Source organism: Chrysemys picta, chromosome 4 (assembly GCF_011386835.1).
Source record: "Chrysemys picta bellii isolate R12L10 chromosome 4, ASM1138683v2, whole genome shotgun sequence".
Lineage (NCBI taxonomy): Eukaryota > Metazoa > Chordata > Testudines > Emydidae > Chrysemys > Chrysemys picta.
Window position 1 is genome coordinate 102,603,995 of NC_088794.1, and position 18,380 is coordinate 102,622,374.

The 18,380-nt window shown below is 45.1% G+C and overlaps 1 protein-coding gene across 2 annotated transcripts in view; it reads right to left on the reverse strand.

The window, feature by feature from the left end:
• STXBP6 (syntaxin binding protein 6) overlaps positions 1-18,380 on the reverse strand; it is a 174,082-nt gene that overhangs the window by 113,109 nt on the left and 42,593 nt on the right. For both annotated transcript variants that reach the window (XM_065593251.1, XM_065593250.1), the window contains exon 2: positions 5,196-5,383. In XM_065593251.1, coding sequence (XP_065449323.1) covers positions 5,196-5,349 — 154 coding nt within the window. In that variant the 5' untranslated portion in view covers positions 5,350-5,383. The remainder of the gene's footprint in view (positions 1-5,195; positions 5,384-18,380) is intronic.

Below are 18,380 nucleotides of genomic sequence, written 5' to 3' on the forward strand. Positions count from 1 at the left end.
CTTACTTTGCCTGTCTGTAAATTTCTATTACTAATCGATGGAAATATTTTATCATTTGTGCGTTTACATGGAAATCAATGTTTACCGACATTTACCAACCTAAATCTGATCCTTCAAACCTAAATATATACACCTCTACCCCGATAGAACGTGACCCGATATAACACAACTTCAGCTATAACGCGGTAAAGCAGTGCTACGGGGAGGGAGGGGGGCGGGGCTACGCACTCTGGTGGATCAAAGCAAGTTCGATATAACATGTTTTCACCTATAACGTGGTAAGATTTTTTGGCTCCCAAGAACGGTGTTATATTGGGGTAGAGGTGTCGTAACTTTTTTTTATGTCTGGTTGACCCTTATGTGCACATACATAAGCACATATTATATATTTGCTATACATGTTAACATATACACATGTATATTATGCATACATGCTCTAAAAGGAAAGTAATTAACAAGTTTTGCCTTTTTATACTTCGGTAATTTAAGTTAATTTGTATTGGAAAGAAATTATTCTGGAAAAGACAAAACCAAGAAAAGCAGACTTCTCTGGACACACTTCAAGTATGACACTTGTTTACTGAGAAATTCCAATGGTATTTTCCTAATCTGAACACTGGTATTACTCCAGGTCCTGATAACTTCACGAAAACTCAGATCTTGCGCGTATGTGTGTGTGTGTGTGTGTGTGTATATATATATATAAACAAACAAACCACTGAGCTATCCCTCCCCGCATAAACACACACACACACTCTCTCTCTCGCGCGCGCGACCAAGCACGCAGGAACGCATATAGGGGGGAGGGATAGCTCAGTGGTTTGAGCACTGGCCTGCTAAACCCAGGGTTGAGTGTTCAATCCTTGAGGGGACCACTTAGGGATCTGGGGCAAAATCAGTACTTGATCCTGCTAATGAAGGCAGGGGGCTGGATTCAATGATCTTTCGGGGTCCCTTCCAGCTCTATGAGATAGGTATATCTCCATATATGTCACCATAGGAAAATCAGGCCTGAAAACTTTTTCTCCAGTCAAACCAAAAAACAAACTAATTTTAAACCATACTTCAAAGTGTTTACACAGCTATGTTCCTAATTCATCTGCATATATATTTCACTGTGATAACCCTAAAGTATTCAGCATAAAAGTGCAATTCCTTCAACTCTTTAAAGATTGCTAGGGTTACCATATTTTGTGCCTCCCAAAGGAGGACACTCCACGGGCCCCCGGCCCCGCCCCCAGCCCCCCAAAGTCTCCGCCCCCTCCCCTGCTTCCTGTGAACATTTGAGTCGCGGGAAGCCTGAAGCAGGTAAGGGGGAGTGTGGGGGGAGGAGGCGCGGCCCAGGCTGGCCCCAGCCCTGGGCTGCCGGGCCCACCACCCCCGGCCCGCCCAGCACTGCGGTCCCCGGCCCGGCCCCCAGGCCCCCGGCACCGCACCGCCGGTCCCCGGCCCGGCCCCCAGCACCGCACCGCCGGTCCCCGGCCCGGCCCCCAGCACCGCACCGCCGGTCCCCAGCCCGGCCCCCGGCACCGCCGGCCCGGCCCCCGAGCCCCCGGCCCGGCCTGGCACCGCCGGCCCGGCCCCCGAGCCGCCGGTGCCGGCCCCCGCCGGCCCGGCCCCCGAGCCGCCGGTGCCGGCCCCGCCGGAGCCCCCGAGCCCCCGGCCCGGCCCCCGAGCCCCCGCCGAAGCCCCCGGCCCCGCCGGCCCGGCCCCCGAGCCCCCGCCGAAGCCCCCGGCCCCGCCGGCCCGGCCCCCGAGCCCCCGCCGAAGCCCCCGGCCCCGCCGGCCCGGCCCCCGAGCCCCCGCCGGCCCGGCCCCCGAGCCCCCGCCAAAGCCCCCGGCCCCGCCGGCCCGGCCCCCGAGCCCCCGCCAAAGCCCCCGGCCCCGCCGGCCCGGCCCCCGAGCCCCCGCCAAAGCCCCCGGCCCCGCCGGCCCGGCCCCGGAGCCCCCGCCGAAGCCCCCGGCCCCGCCGGCCCGGCCCCGGAGCCCCCGCCGAAGCCCCCGGCCCCGCCGGCCCGGCCCCGGAGCCCCCAGCCAGGCACCGCACCGCCGGCCCGGCCCCGCTCCGGAGCCCCCGGCCCGGCCCCCCTCCCCCCCCCCCCGATTTTCCCGGACATGTCCGGCTTTTTGGGCTTTCCCCCCAGACGGGGATTTGGAGCCCAAAAAACCGGACATGTCCAGGAAAATCCGGACGTATGGTAACCCTAAAGATTGCAGGAGGAAGGCAATGTAAGAAAAAAGAAAATGAAGACTAAGATCCTATGATATTAACAGCTGAAAAGAAAAACGCAACAGAGTCCACATTTCAGTCTTACAGGTTATATTCATATTTCAGGGTTTCTCTTTCTTTGGCTGTCAGCCATATCATTTTAGCCAGAAGGTGGTATCAGTTCACCATGAGTTTGAAAACAAACAGTTTAAAGGTATGTGTTAAGGGAAAATAATATGAAATCAGAATATTAAACCAATATGTTCTTGCTATATTTGTTGTTCAAATGGAGATATAAATAGTAAGAATAGATGCTTGGGCAAGAGACGTCAATCTGACTAACATCGCCAAGCAACTTGCAGTCTCCCCCAGCTGCTCCTGATTTTATAATGGTACACTACAAACAACTACAGAAAGACTATTCTCAACACAGCCTGAAAAGTAAGATGACATTATTCCCAAGACATACTCAAGAGTTTCTGGGCAACTATTAGGTTATCTATTACTGTAATGCCTACAGTGCTCAAGAAGTATAATTTTTTCTAAGGTATTGAATACATAAATGGCAGTTCCACTTCAAAAAATTATAACACTTTTTATTTTAAATCAATCACTTCAGATCAAAGAATGTTCATAAAAAGGCAACAGCAAAAAACAAAAATCCACTCTATTTCATACCTTTCTGTGTAAAGGGTGTCAACTTAGTTATGTCAAAGAGACAAAAGTCTTAAGTAAATCCATACATCTGGCTTAGTTTTTGCATTTCTTGCAACAGGAACAATGAAAAAAAAAATCAATTCATTGCTTCTTTGCTGTTTAACATGCTGCAGAGGAATATTTGTTTAAAAAGTAAAATAAATGAAAATGGTGTTTTTTAAAATTGTAGAACCATTTCTATTGGTCTTCAGTTTTATGAAAGCTTGTTTGATTTTGTTTATTTGTGTCAAGGCTGATTCCCCACTCTGGCGCTTCGAATGCAGAAGGTGGGGGCCCACAAGGATTCTAAAAATTAATACTAGCCACTCCAGGTTTGTATTAAACTCCCAAGGTTACAGCTTTCTCTGATCTTGGATTCATAGATGCTGCCACCACCCAAATGCAGAACCCCTTTGAGAACCCAGAAAGGCGCACTAGGGAATTCCTTCCTGTGGGGTACCCTCAAGCCCACAGGAAGTAGAAAGAGCTGAGAAAGAAAGAAGGGGAAATCAGCTGATGCCACCAGCTAATTAAACAACACGTGCACAAACCTCTTAAGATACAAAAATCCAATTCTGTTCTTAAAAAAGGTAAATTTTATTAATAAAAAAAGAAGAAAATACATCTGGGAATTTAGGCTTTTGCTAGATTAAAAAAAAACTACAAGGATTAAGCATCACGAATAGCTCTCTTGAAGTCCATCTTAAAGGTTACAAGCAAAACAAAAGCACCTGGGGTTAGCACGGGGGAATCCACAAGCCATAAAGAAATAAAAGGGATAAACCTAATTGCGTCTTCCTAGACATTTCCTGGTCTACTTACATATCTGGGGTTTTAGTTGAGTAGTTTCTAGGTATGATACTGATGATTTTTCATACCTGCTCAAGCTTCTCACACCATAACTGCTCCCTGTCTGCCTCTCCCTGAGAACAGACAGACAAAAGGGAGTCTTTGTCCAATTTTTAAAAGTTCTAGCCTTCCCATTGGCACTTTTTGGCCAGGTGCCCACTCACTTACTTTTACCTATGCATAGCAGTGAGACTTTTTAACCCTTTACAGGTAGACCAATTAGATAGCAGCTACTAAGAGGGATTTTATAGCTGCTGGCTGGCTGGGTGTCCATAAAAGGTAGTTACCCCCACCCCTTCATTTATCACAATTTGTTTTAACAAAATTCAAATGTGGGCAGAAATTTAAAGTGTTCCTTCAGGGATTTACAAATCGTTTAATAACTCTTCTTTGTCGCCATACAAAGAAGTCTTCTTCTTTTGGATAGTTGCAATGATATTTATGTTCTAACACATATATAGCATCTCCGTGCTTTAAAAAAAAAAAAAAAAAAAAACACCTCTCAGTCCTAGGAAAGCATTTATGTTGTGGCATGCATATTATATTATATTGTCACAGTATTGAGATTAGTCTCACAATCTGAATGAGCAAAAAGAAGGGAACTATATAATACTTATGCTTTAACATCAGGTAGTAAGAAAAGAATATACGAATTTAAAATAGCAGAAAACATCAAGGCCATGTTATCATATTACCCTTGGCCCAAACTCAAATTTGCAGCCTTTTTGCTAGGCTACTTGGTAGAACCCGAATGAGATACTGCAATGCATACTAAAAACATGCCTAAACACATCAGCAACAACTAGACCATCCTTCTCCTTTCTACTTGACCCCTCAAAGAGATTTTTATGTTCTTTCTTCCCATCCTCACCCAAAATCCTTTAAAGAAATAATACTTCTGCTTTTCATCCCCTTTTTAAATTAGGTGACAGTGACATTCTTCACAGAGCTGAAAACATTCCAGTTACAGCTAAGTTGCCATGGTCCCAATGACGTAATCATACACAGAGGGGATCTTTGAAAGGAACAGGGGAGTGTATTAGTTTCAGACAATTGAAGGAAATACAGGAGAAGCAGGTAGAATATAAAGTTCATCCCTCAGAGGAATAGCTGAATCAGATTAACAAAGACCTAATATTTCCAAGTACACTAACTACAGGATAAATTCATACTGTACAACTGTGCCACCAAAGTCGGTTTTAATAAGAACTGCGGAACCATCTGCTAAATCAGCTGTTTCTGTCAGCTATATCACATGACAAACCACACACTTCCTGCATTCAAACTTATAAACATTAAAGATGTAACCATCATAGTTCATCCACTTGCATTATTAAAATGCAAGTCACTCTGTTCTTTATAGCAACAGATAGCCAATCAGTTAATCAAACTTCAAAGATAAACCAAAAGGATGGCTAGCTGTCAAAACCATTTATCTTACCTGACAAGCAGATGTAGGTTAAATATTCACCCTGGCCCCCAGTTGCTAGGAAAGGGATCTTTTTCTTCGTTCTCCTTTTCACTTGGACAGCTCCCAGCATCCTTTCATCATGTGGGGCAAAAATTTCTTTGTTGATAGCAGCTTTGGTACTCATTGTAGATCAGAGATGGAAGAGGCTGCTGTCCTCTCTAAAATAAAATCATCAATCAAAAAATTAAAACGAATGCTAAGTTACAAGAGACTACGGACGACTTTCATGTAGATCAATTATTTTGAGCTTCAAATTAAGTCTTGAATGACTTGAAAGGCTTTGCACAATAATTTCACCTCTTGTCATTAGAGGTGGGATTTTCAAAAGCACCTAAAGGTATGTTTTCACTGCAGAGTTAACTCACATTTACCTACACACAAGTTACTCCTCTTGAGTTAGCCTTGCTTGAGTAAGAGCGGCCACACTGCAAAAGACTTGCAGCGTCTGTACTGGTGCTGTACTCACTCATGCATAGCATATCTCATAGTTCTCAGTACTGCAGTAATCCAAACTGTTCTATGAATTCTTTACCAGTGAATTGTGCGAAATCACGTCTGTCCTTTCGGAGCGCAGAGAGAGAATTGTGGGATGGCACTGAAGGACTAGCAGCATGGGGACATGCACAGGCACCGGCTTCCTCCGGGCTCCAGGGGTGCTCAACCATCCACCCCACCCCCCCCCCAAGTCCCCACCTCTTCCCGCCCAGTTCTGCCCCCCTCCCCCCCCCCAGCACCTCCTGCATGCCACGGACAGTTGATCGCGGCAGGCGGGAGACGTTGGGAGGGGAGGGGAGGAGTTAATCGGCCGGGACACCAGCAGATGGGAGGCACTGGGGGGGGGGGAGGCTGGTTGCTGGTGGGTGCTAAGCATCCACTGATTTTTTTCTGTGGGTGCTCCAAGGATTCAGCGCCTATGCAAACATGTCCTCATCACAGAGTGGTTGTGTTAGTAACAGATGAATCACATTCACCTGACTTACAGGCAGAGGTCACTCAAGATATAGGTAGCTTATACTCTCTCTTGGGTGAGCAAGTGGAGTTAAAAGCACCTCCACAACGTAGGTAAGGGTACGTCTATACTTACTTCCTGGTCCAGATGTAAGCGATCGATCTTCTGGGATCGATCCCGGAAGTGCTCGCCGTCGACGCCGGTACTCCAGCTCAGCGAGAGGAGTACGCGGCATCGATGGGGGAGCCTGCCTGCCGCATCTGGACCCACGGTAAGTTCGGACTAAAGTACTTCGAATTCAGCTACGTTATTAACGTAGCTGAATTTGCATACCTTAGTCCGAAGTGGGGGCTTAGTGTGGACCAGGCCTAAGAGTGTTTATATGTGAACAGGAATCAAGTCAGGAGCAATTCTCAAGTTGTAACTCCAATTAACTCAGCATTGAAGACAAGCCCATAATTAAAAGCATTAATTCCATTGAGTGATGCCACTAGGTCTTAAGAGTCTATGGCCTTGGCTACACTGGCGCTGTACAGCGCTGCAACTTGCTGCGCTCAGGGGTGTAAAAACGCACCCCCCCAAGCGCAGCGAGTACAGCGCTGTAAAGCGCCAGTGTAATCAGAGCCTGCAGCGCTGCACGCTCGTTCGCAGCGCTGCAAGCTATTCCCCTCGGAGAGGTGGAGTACTTGCAGCGCTGCAAGAGAGCTCTCGCAGCGCTGGTGGCGTGACTACACTCGCGCTTCACAGCGCTGCCACGGCAGCATTGTTAATCCCCAAGTGTAGCCAAGGCCTGAATGGCAGCTAGTTATGAGGAAGAGTGCCTCTGCCCCCACACACATTGGACTCTTCACTGGCCTCCTTCTGTCACTGACCCCAGCCCTGTTTTCTTTGGAGAGTTACAAATAAATTAGGTGACCTTCTGTTTGGCTCCCTCAATTAGTTTAAACTTATTTCCCACTTGGGAGCCAGTCCCTTGATACCAGTCTTTAGGGTATATCTACATTACAAAATTAAGCCACGCAGTAATTAAATCACTTTTGCATGTCCGCACTACACTCCACTCCTTGCATCAACCGTGTGCGCCCTCTCTGGGAGCCCTTGCACTGATTTAACTGTTAGTATGGGGCATTGTGGGAAGGCTTCTGAAAAGTAGCTACAGAAGATGCAAGCAACGCAGGGTCTACACTGACACTGCGGCGACCTAACTACGTTGACTTAAGCACTACGCCTCCCGCAGATGTGCAGTTAAGTTGGTGTAGTGGGTGAGTTACATCAGTGTGAACGCTTACAGAGTTAGGTTGATGTAAGCTGTCTTATGTCGACCTACCTCTGTAGTGTAGACCACAGCCTGCTTACTTAGTACCTAGAGTGAACAAAGAGTCTTAGTCCAATTCAGTGCCACCCCTTTCCTTCGAGCTTTAAACTTAATTGATTTTCAAACAGATTCTGTATCCAAGTTCATTTGTAAGTTAATGAAATGCCGCCCCCGATTCAGCCTCTCTCTCTACTATATCTAGAATATTTAACATAAGACTTAAAATGAAAGGGCAGGACCTCTGAATTTGCAGGAGGAATTAATGAAGGACCTCTTAGTTCTATTCAATACTATTTAAATGACTCAACCCAGCTCTTCATTCACCCAGCCATCTCAGAGACAAAGACAATGGTTAACCCTTGTTTGCCTAGCTTCAAGCTCATATGCAAAGCAGGTCAAAACTTAGTTGAAATAACTTCCTCCCTCCCACCCCAACCTTTTATATAACAGTCTGGGCCCTGATGTGCAAATCATTACACAGATGCTAAACTTTAGGCATGTTACTAATCCATATGAGGTTAGTGTTATTCATCCATGTATTCAAGTCTGCAGGATCAGGCCCTTTTCCTCAAAAAACAAACAAAAAAAATCTTGGATTTCTTTTGAAAATTTTCAATTTTAAAAATGTACTCTGTTCTTCATAAAAAGAACAGGCATACTTGCGGCGCCTTAGAGACTAACAAATTTATTTGAGCATAAACTTTTGTGGGCTACAGCCTACTTCATCTGATGCATAGAATGGAACATACAGTAAGAAGATATTTACTAAGGTGCCACAACTACTCCTGTTCTTTTTGCTGATACAGATTAACACAGCTGCTACTTTGAAATCTGTTCTTCATAATGTACTACCAATTTGGATTGGTCAGGTTAGTCAAACAATGTTTTTTTTCCCCTTCAAAATCAAATTTATTTTTGAATACCTATTTTGAAATTTTAAAATGTGCTTTTGAAAAGGAAAAAAATTTATAAAAATACTATAAAAATAAATTATTTTCCAGCCAGCTCTAAACAAACAACATTGGAATTAAATTTAAAATTAGGCCATGTCAATATGTACAGCTCTGCAGCAGCGCAGATGTACTGATAACAGCCGCACAGCTGCAGCGCATCTATGAAGACACTCTATATCGATGGGAGAAAGCTCTCCTGTCCACCAAAAAAAAAAAAAAAAAAAAAACACACCTCCGCGAGCGGCAGAAGCTATGTCAGCAGGACATAATGTTGTGCACATGAGCGCTTATATGTCACTCAAAGGAGTGGAATATTCACATCCTTGAGTGACATTAATTTTACTCACACAGGCTGTGACATCAACATAGCCTTACCCTCAACTATTTGTTAGCAGTGGCAATCGTGCAATTTGACAGCTTGGTTAAAATCCTGCACCTAATTTAAATTGCAGCTATAATTCAGGGGGGTGGGTTTTTTGTTTGTTTTTAATTAAAGTTGGCTGCCTTTGTAGGGAAGTTTACTCAAGGTAAACTAAAGGCTACTCTGAAGAAGTCTACAGTGAGCCAAGAATATTTGAATTCTTACTAGTGTCCTGTCTAGTTGCCTTCTTTTCCCCCCACTGCCAGCCTGCACCCTTTTCACAGCACCTTTGTGTTTGGTGTATCATTGCATAGGGCACAACTAAACTCCATAACTCCAGTCATGAAGACATTCAAGCTCATAAGCCTCTTTTTATGTCTTGAACTTCCTTTGTATGCTTATATGAATCACCCTCAGATCACTGCTAATTAGCCCAAAATTTAATTCACTGAATAAAAAGAGATAGATAACATTTGCCATCATCTAGCTAACAAAACATATATGGGAAAGTTTCACTCTTAGGTTGTGCATTTAAAAAAAAAACAAAAAAAAACCAAGCAAATCAAATATTGGATCCAATATTTAGCATTCATACACAGAGCAATTTCAATTTAAACCTTTACATTTGCTGTTTGCACATAATTACTATGGTAATCCCTTTATTTCACATAGTCAGGGCCGGCTCTAAGTTTTTGCCGCCCCAAGCAAACAAAATTTTGGCTACTCCTCCCCCCCCCCCCCCCCCGCCCCAGCCCTGGGCTCCCCCTCCCTGCCCACCAGTGCCCCAACCATCCACACCCTCTGCCGCCCCAGCACTGGGCTCCCCCCCTCCAACATGGGATCTGCTACCAGCACACGGCAGCCAAGCCGTGGCCCAGCCGCGACTCCGTCCCCATGCGGCTGGAGCTGCTGGGCGGCGTGGAGCAGGAGTACTTCCAGGTGGCGGTGCACCTGCGAGGCAGCGCGGAGAACACGGCCCCCTCCCTGGGTTTCGCGGCACTGCTGGTGGCCGAGGTGGATCAGTTCGTGCTCACCGCCCTCACCCCCAACATGCTGACGGATGAGGACCTAGAGAGTCCCCCGGACCTGCTGCTCTTCAGCCTCATCACGCCCTGGCCCAGCCCCGGCGGGCGAGAAACCGAGAATCTCCAGCTGCGGGGCTACCTGCTCAGCACTGACGAGCCCAGCCGGCCGCTCACCTCCTCACACACTCCGGGAGCCCCTCTTGCCACCGCAGCCCGGGCTCAGCTCCAGGGAACCCCGCTTCCCTCCCTCCCTGCTCCTCACACACTTGGGAGCCCCTCGCCGCCGCAGCCTGGGCCCTGGAGCGGAGCCCGGGCTGCGGCGGCGGCAAGAGGGGCTCCCAGAGTGTGTGAGGGGCCGGGGAGGGAGGGAAGCGGGGCCCAGGATGCAGGGAGGGAGGAGGGGTCCTGCTGCTGCTGCCACTCTGAGTCTCCCCAGGGCGGCGCGGCATTTCCCCACCCGAGTGGGCTGTGCAGGGCGCCGCCGGACTGGGCAGGGGCCGCGGATCCCGGCTCGCACGCTGACAGGGCCAGTTGCTTTTTGCTGCCCCAAGAAAAAAAAAAGGGGGGGGGGGCAGAGTGCTGCCCCAAGCACATGCTTGGAGGGCTGGTGCCTAGAGCCGGTCCTGAACATAGTGAGACCAATGACGTCACTGGAGATATTCCGGATTTATTCAGGTGAGAGAGTACAATTTTGCCCAGGTAGTTGATCAATTCATTTTGGGACAGATCAGAATTGTTACTAACAAAGAGCATAGAATTATATTTTTATGCACAAAACACTTACCACAACTACTCTGTTGGGGTTGTGCAAAAACTGCAGAAATATTTTGACAAAGTTCACATTTCAGACAACTCTAAGTAAATAACTTTCAACTTTCAAAAATAGACTCAAGGTATATGAATGAAACCAGAAATAAAGGGATAAATCCTTCACTCTCCAGTTACTCTTACTACAGTATTCATTAAAAAGAAAATTTTATTTGACATAACACTTTTCTGACATACCACAGTTCATTCCTCTTCTGAGTTTATGGAAATAGCTGCAGTATCTCTCAGAATGTGACAACTGTAGGTAAAATGCTGACTTGTTAAATGTGATCACTATAAAGGATTATTGGCTTTTGTCACACACACACACACACACACACACACACACACACACACACACACACACACAGATTTAGGCCATGTCCTCACGGGAAAAGCTGCAGCAGCACAGCGGCAGCTGTGCCGCTGTAGCACTTCAGTGTACACTCTCACTACAACAAAGGGAGGGGTTCTTCCATCTCTCTAGTTAATCCACTTCCCTAGCACTATCTATCCAGGGGGTGGAGGGGAATGGGGGAGAGAGAGAAGGTCATCTTAACTATGTCCACTCAGGGGTGTGTGGATTTTTCACACCCGAGTGATCTAGCTGGATCAACCTAACTTTTTAGTGTAGACCTGTGTAAGACTGAAAACCTTTAGAAGTTGGACCAAAAAAAGATATTAGAGAGACAAGGAGTGGCCAGATGGTTACCTCCTCCACCTCATCTGGAAGAGCCCATCACAGCAAATCTATGAGCAGCAAGAGCCAAGCCGCTGGAGTGGGGAGCTGGGCCCAGTCCGATAGGGCAGGAGCCATATTCTGCACCAGGCCAGGATAGAAACAGGATAGAAACATGCGCGCACACCAGAAAGTGGGGCCTGACAGTTTTACTCAGCTCCACTCCACCCAAAAGAATATCTTCACCAGCTGCCTATACAATGAATGAGTTACTGTCTATTGACCGGTTTCAGAGTGGTAGCCATGTTAGTCTATCAGCAAAAACAACGAGGAGTCCTTGTGGCACCTTAGAGACTAAAATTTATTTGGGCAAAAGCCCATGAAAACTGTCAGGGTTCCCTCCCCACTCTGAACTCTGGGGTACAGATGTGGGGACCTGCACGAAAGACCCCCTAAGCTCACATTCCACCAGCTTAGGTTAAAAACTTTCCCAAGGCACAAATTCCTTGCCCTGGTATGGTATTGCTGCCACCACCAAGTGAGTTAGACAAAGATTCAGGAAAAGGACCACTTGGAGTTCCTGTTTCCCCAAAATATCCCACCAAGCCCTTTCACCCCCTTTCCTGGGGAGGCTTGAGAATAATATACCAACCAAATAGGTAACCAAGGTGAGCACAGACCGGACACTAAAAACCCAACCAGATTCTTAAAAACAGAACTTTATAATAAAGAAAAAAGTAAAAGAAGCACCTCTGTAAAATCAGGATGGAAGGTAATTTTACAGGGTAATAAGATTTAAAACATAGAGGATTCCCCTCTAGGCAAAACTTTAAAGTTACATAAAAACAGGAATAAGTCTCCCTCTTAGCATAGGGAAAATTCACAAGCTAAAACCAAGAGAATCTAATGCATTTCCTTGCTATTACTTACTATTTCTGTAATATTAGATGTATCATTTCAGTAAGAGCTGGATTACTTGCTTGGTCTCTTCCTTTGTCTCAGAGAGAACAACACCACAAAGCAAAAACCTTCCCCCACAGATTTGAAAGTATCTTCTCCCCTTATTGATCCTTTTGGTCAGGTGCCAACTGGTTATTTGAGCTTCTTAACCCTTTGCAGGTAAAGGAGGGATTTTATGCTACCCTTAGCTGTATGTTCATGACAAAAGCTTATGCCCAAATAAATGTGTTAGTCTCTAAGGTGCCACAAGGACTCCTCGTTGTTTTTGTATATTGACCTTGGCTTTATTTCATAGATGTCTGAAGCAGAGGGATGCAGACAGGCAGTATTATCTGAAATGCATTGAAATGGGGCAGGAAAGAAGGATACTTAAACACAAAGGGAGCCTGGGGTTGAGTTTCAGTTTCTGACTACCAACTCACTCACTCACTACCAAGTGCCACAAGCAAGCAGACTGCTAGCCAGAGACATATAATTTCAACCCTAAAACTAAGCAATTTGCGGTTATCTTTTCATCTCTCTCCTTAGTGATTTGTGTATTGGTTTCCATCTCCTTTTCCTCCTGGATCCCTATTTACCTGTGCTGACAAGCCTCAACCACATGAAACTAACTTTCAGCTACCAACATATGATGCGCTACAGAAGGAGGAAGAGAAAGTACACTGTGATCTTCTGTTATGACTCTGCTGCTCCTGTTAGGGAAGTATCCTTTACAGGAGCAACAGGTACAGGTGAATGGAAGCAATTCTCCATTGAAGTTGGAAGGGAGAGAATCTCTCATGTAAGTGTTTCAAGGTGGGCAGAGGTGTGATAGAGGGGGAAAATGCTGGATCCTCTTGGAAAAAATAGCCCCCTGTTCACATAACTACTGAAAGCACCTCTACATTGTTGACAACTCATGATTTTATTGTCTCATCATATCTGGCTTTTATTGAAAAGCCCCACCTCTTGAATTTATATGGTTGTGACAATCTTAGCTTTCACTTAAAAAAAAAAAAGTTATTAGCCCTCATGGTTGCAGAAAGGTTGAAAATGTGGACCATAAATGCCCAAGAACCAGAAGGTTAATAAGAGACACCAAAATAAAATAATAATAATAATAATCTTGCAGCCTACTCATAATTTTTTTAATATGTGGCTTAGGCAATACTGCTAGTAAGATAGAATTCTAAAAGAAAAAATAAAACCTCACTGTTTTAGCTCCTACCTCCCCCAAACTTACTAATGTTTTTTTCTCAAATTGTCTTTGCAAAATCTGCTTCATCTCACTATTACAACATATAAAAATGCTATGGTTCCAATTTCACGCTGTGGCAAACAGAAACTGAAGATAGTCGCATCTGAAGAAGTGAGGTTCTTACCCATGAAAGCTTATGCTCCCAATACTTCTGTTAGTCTCAAAGGTGCCACAGGACCCTCTGTTGCTTTTTACAGATTCAGACTAACTCTGATACTTGAAAATAGTTGGGTACATGGCTAGTTATTGTCTTTGGAACTGCTCTCTTCAGCCACAGTACAAAATACCACCAGGTGCCAGCAATCTGAGTAATCAGAGCCCAATTAAAATCTACTCAGCTGCCTGATTTTCACCAACAGCTGAGAAGCATCTCATTTTGTAAATGAAATAGCTATAGGTACCTAGACTTATTCCTAGGTGCTTAACTCTTATCACATGCAGAAATGTGTTCTACCCTGAAAGCCAGATTAGCCTTGGTGGAAACAGCATTTCACATCATGCAATATGCATGGATTCAGATACCAATCCATAAAGTATTTACAAAGCTCTCGTATTTAAAAGTTTTGTACTGCCACCCATCACCACGTATGAGCCTCTTCCATGTAAAAATTCAGATTTCCAATCTATGTTCATAATGGATTTCATAGAGATGCTAGTTCTTCAGGAGTTATGGAAGCTCTGCTTGGGGTATGGTCCATATTTTTAATTTTTTTTTTATAGTCTAGGCATAACTTTTCAAAAGTGATTAGCAATTTTGGTGGCCTAAATGTTTGGGTGACAAACATGATACCTTAAAAGGGGCCTGCGGTTTTCAGATAGTGCTGAGCATCTTCCTGTTGAAAATAGGCAACCCAAAAAATCACCGGCCACTTTTGAAAATATAAGCCCTGGGTTTTATCATCAGTCATAGGTAGTCTCCAAAGACTTGATGGTGCCAGCCAAGAACTGAAGGGTATAAAAGACCTGCTCCTTTCTGATCAGGCTTGAAGAACATACATGAGCCATATGGGGTCAGGCCATTTGATCTTTCACATTTGAGAATCCTGCCTCCGGTAGCAGCAGCCAAGCTAGACGACTCAGAGGAAGATGAGCCATCCTCCTCTCCCCCTCAATGAATGCACTCGTGGAGAAGTGGAAGAGTCCTTCCTACTAGACAAGAAGTTAAATGTTTTGCTCAAGGTCACGCAAAATTGTGACAGAGTTGGGAGAAGAATCCAGATGTCCTGACCGGCTTTTTGCTTTAAGCAATTAATCTCATTCATATTACTGTAATGATAATCTTGAAGGTATTAAGAAATTGCTTTCCCCTCCTCCGCAGATTTTCACTCTAACCATATTACAGTTTTATGGATATGATTACAGAATTTACACTCCAGAATATAGACCTAACTGAAACACACAAGAAAAACTTCTCCTGTCTATGAAATCTATGCCAAGTAGCTGCTTGCAGTTGGACAGCTCACCCATTATTCAGTGATACAAGAAAAAAAATCAATTTTAAACAAATGTACAGTAGTTCTAAGACTACATTAAAATTAATAAACTACTTATGATCAAGCAGATCTGTCCGAGTAAAGCCCAAAAGAAGTCAAACAGTGAGCCACTCGGAAAGTTTGCTGGCAGTCTCAGAAGAGCTGACATATCACATGGAGTTGCCTTGTCCTTGCTTGCAGTTGCTTTTACTGGACTGTGGAAGCAAGAGGATCCAGCCAATGTCTTCATTAGGGTTCTTGCTACATAGGAGGGGTTGAGGAAACCCAACCTACAGGGAGCAGAATTCAATAGTAGAACTGGGGCTGCCAGTTGGAAAGGAACGTCCAGTGGAATCAAAGCAACTCAAAATGCTGTGCAAGATGAGGAAAAGGAGCAGATGCTCAGGAGAGCAGCAGAAAAGGAGGCAAGAAGCATGCTCAGAGGAGCAAGAGGACAGAAACATTGGGAAGGGAAAATGAAATGACAAAAGGAGAAAGTGCAATGCATCTATTTGCCAGCAAGGGAAAAACACTCATATTAAACATGGTTACAAATTAATGTATGCAGTTTTCGCTATTACTTTTCAATGTATGAGACTTCTGTATTCACTAGGATAGTACTCAGGCATAAACAGGATTGTGTCCAGAAGACAGCCTCTCTATTAAGTTACGGTGCATGCTACGAAAGTGTTGATTAACTGTTGCTGAAATCACCAAGAGCTATGAGACAGTGCTTAAATCAACTTCAGTCAATGGTAGTGTCATTATAAAACATGACTATTCATAAGAATAGCTTCTGCTGCTTTACGGATCTTGATTTTCCCCTGGATATTTGCTTGCTATAAATGCCAAGGCAACGCATTTGACGATTACCTTTCATCTTTTTTTTTTAATATCCATTGCTGTCTCAAGCAAAACAGTTAACACACAGTGTTTTGAAGAGTATACTGCCATTCTGAACACAGAAAGGTAATCTGTAACTTTTCAAAATGCAAACTTTAAGACACCCAATTTCTAGACTTGATCCCAGAAGAGGTTTTGGACTTAAGTTTATCCTTAAAATGTAATTAAAGAATTTAATTAGCTCTGCATACAAGGATTAAACTAAATAGGTCAACTTCACTTACAGAGCCAAGGTGAAATCCTCAAAAGGCTGTTAGTTTAGTAGAATAGCACCATCAGAATACCTACCTGTTCGATTCTTTCAGTCTGCTAGTTGTTATTCTCCAAAATAAATAAATGAAACTCTCTTTGCTTAAAAGATTCAGATATTGCTTAAAATGATAGAAGCCATTGCCCATACTGCAAAATGTCTATTACAAACCTATTTACATACACTCAACTTTCCAAAATTATCAATAAACTATTAATATTAAAGGAAATATTCAGGTCTAATGGAGGAGTTGTCTTAAACAGCTGAATTTTCAAATTGACTTTCCCACCCCTCTTCACAAGCACACGGTCAGTGATGAGTGATTTACAAAAAATGTTTTTAAAAATATGGAAGTTATGAATTTGTGAAAGCACAATGTGGTATGGTTTTTGCACATTTACTTAGTTGCACACCAAAATGTTGAGTTGAACATGCAGGGACTTCTAAAAGTGGCCGGTAGCGCTCGGGCTTCGGGCAGCCCCTATGCCTCCGGACCCTGCGCCCCCGGCCGGGCACTTCCCCTCCTGGGCTCCGGCGGCGCAGGGTCCGGAGGCATGGGAGCTGCCCAAAGCCCGTAGCGCTCGGCTCTTAAACAGAGCCAAAGAGTCAGGGGAGGAGCAGAGCTGCCGCGGCCGGAGGCTCTGCTCCTCCCCTGACTCTTCGGCTCTGTTTAAGAGCCGAGCTGCCCGAGCGCTACCGGCTTCGGGCAGCCCCCATGCCTCCGGACCCTGCGCCGCCGGAGCCCGGGAGGGGAAGTGCCCGCCCGGCGGCTGGGGTCCGGAGGCAAGGGGGCTGCCTGAAGCCCATAGCGCTCGGGCAGCTCGGCTTTTAAACAGAGCCGAAGAGTCAGGGGAGGAGCAGAGCAGCCGCGGGAGGGGAAGTGCCCGGCCGGCATTTTCCCGGACATGTTCGGCTTTTTGGCAATTCCCCCCGGACAGGGGTTTGATTGCCGAAAAGCTGGACATGTCCGGGAAAAACCGGACGTATGGTAACCCTAGGTACCATCTTCTCTTCTATAATGTCATTTGCAATAACAAAAAGCTCAAACCGCTCAATATATACATGCCATTGCACTATAGTCTCCTCAAAAGGTTCCAGTGGCTCTGTAAGTGTAGCCATGATTTTAGTTTCAGTTTGCACAGTTAGTGCAAACAAGCCAGTTCTCACCCCCTTCCAGCAGCAAAAAAGGGTTGGTGTTTTTTTTTTTTTTTTTGTACCTTAACTTCTACTTCCTTCTGTTGCTGGGGCAGCACAGAGATCTGATCCTCGTTGCCACGTTGTTATATCCTTGGGTTCAACAGTTTTAGGAAGAAATCACTGGAGACACAGAGAGCTGTAAACCTTGAAGCAGCCATTTATTGCCACACACAGAACTAACCAACAGCCAGCCAAAACTGATTGGGCTATCCCCTAATAATCTAACTCAGTTGCCATAGCAACACAAGATTCTATTACCACAACAACCAAATACACAACAAACCCCAACTGATGTGGGGACCCAGCCCTCCACTCTATTCTAACCACTAGGCATAGCCACCTACATCCCAGCCCTGACACAAAGAAAACAGCATGGAAGTTGAACAAGTCAAGAAATAACGGAGTTAGGATTAACAGTTTGAATACAATATTGCTCCCTGGGGCTTATTTCTTAAAATGGATCTCCAGCCAATAGATCATTATACACTGTTCCATCAGGAGGCCTTGTAAAGTATATCCTCAGATCAACCCTCCCCAAGCCAATGGTGCTAGCAGCAATACATCTCCTGCGGTGTCTGTGCCAATAAAAGACATCTATGAGCACTGAATGTACTGAGGAGAAGCAGGGAGCAGAATGCAGGTTTCTGATGCTGAAGAGGAGGGCCAAGAACCCAACAGCAGCTCCTGGCACCCAGGTCTGGGGAGGAAGCGAAGCATGCTCTGCCACTACATTCACCACTCAGTTTCTGAGGGTAAGAGGGGACAGAGACTCAGAATGCATAGAATGCAACAATTCCCTTAGCCATTTTGAACACTCAGTGTGTCAGATTTTCATTTTCTGACTATTTCATATTTTTCTAATAAATGACATCAGCCCCCATTTCTTGGTGTCCATTGGAAGTTTAATCAATTCATCTCTCTAAAAATCTGTATGGCGGGAGATATCTTTGTATCTATGGAAAGATCTTGGGACAGATTACTCCAATATTTTTGTACTTGGGGACAAGCAAGAATTATCTGTTTAGGATTTTATTTCTGGTAAATGAT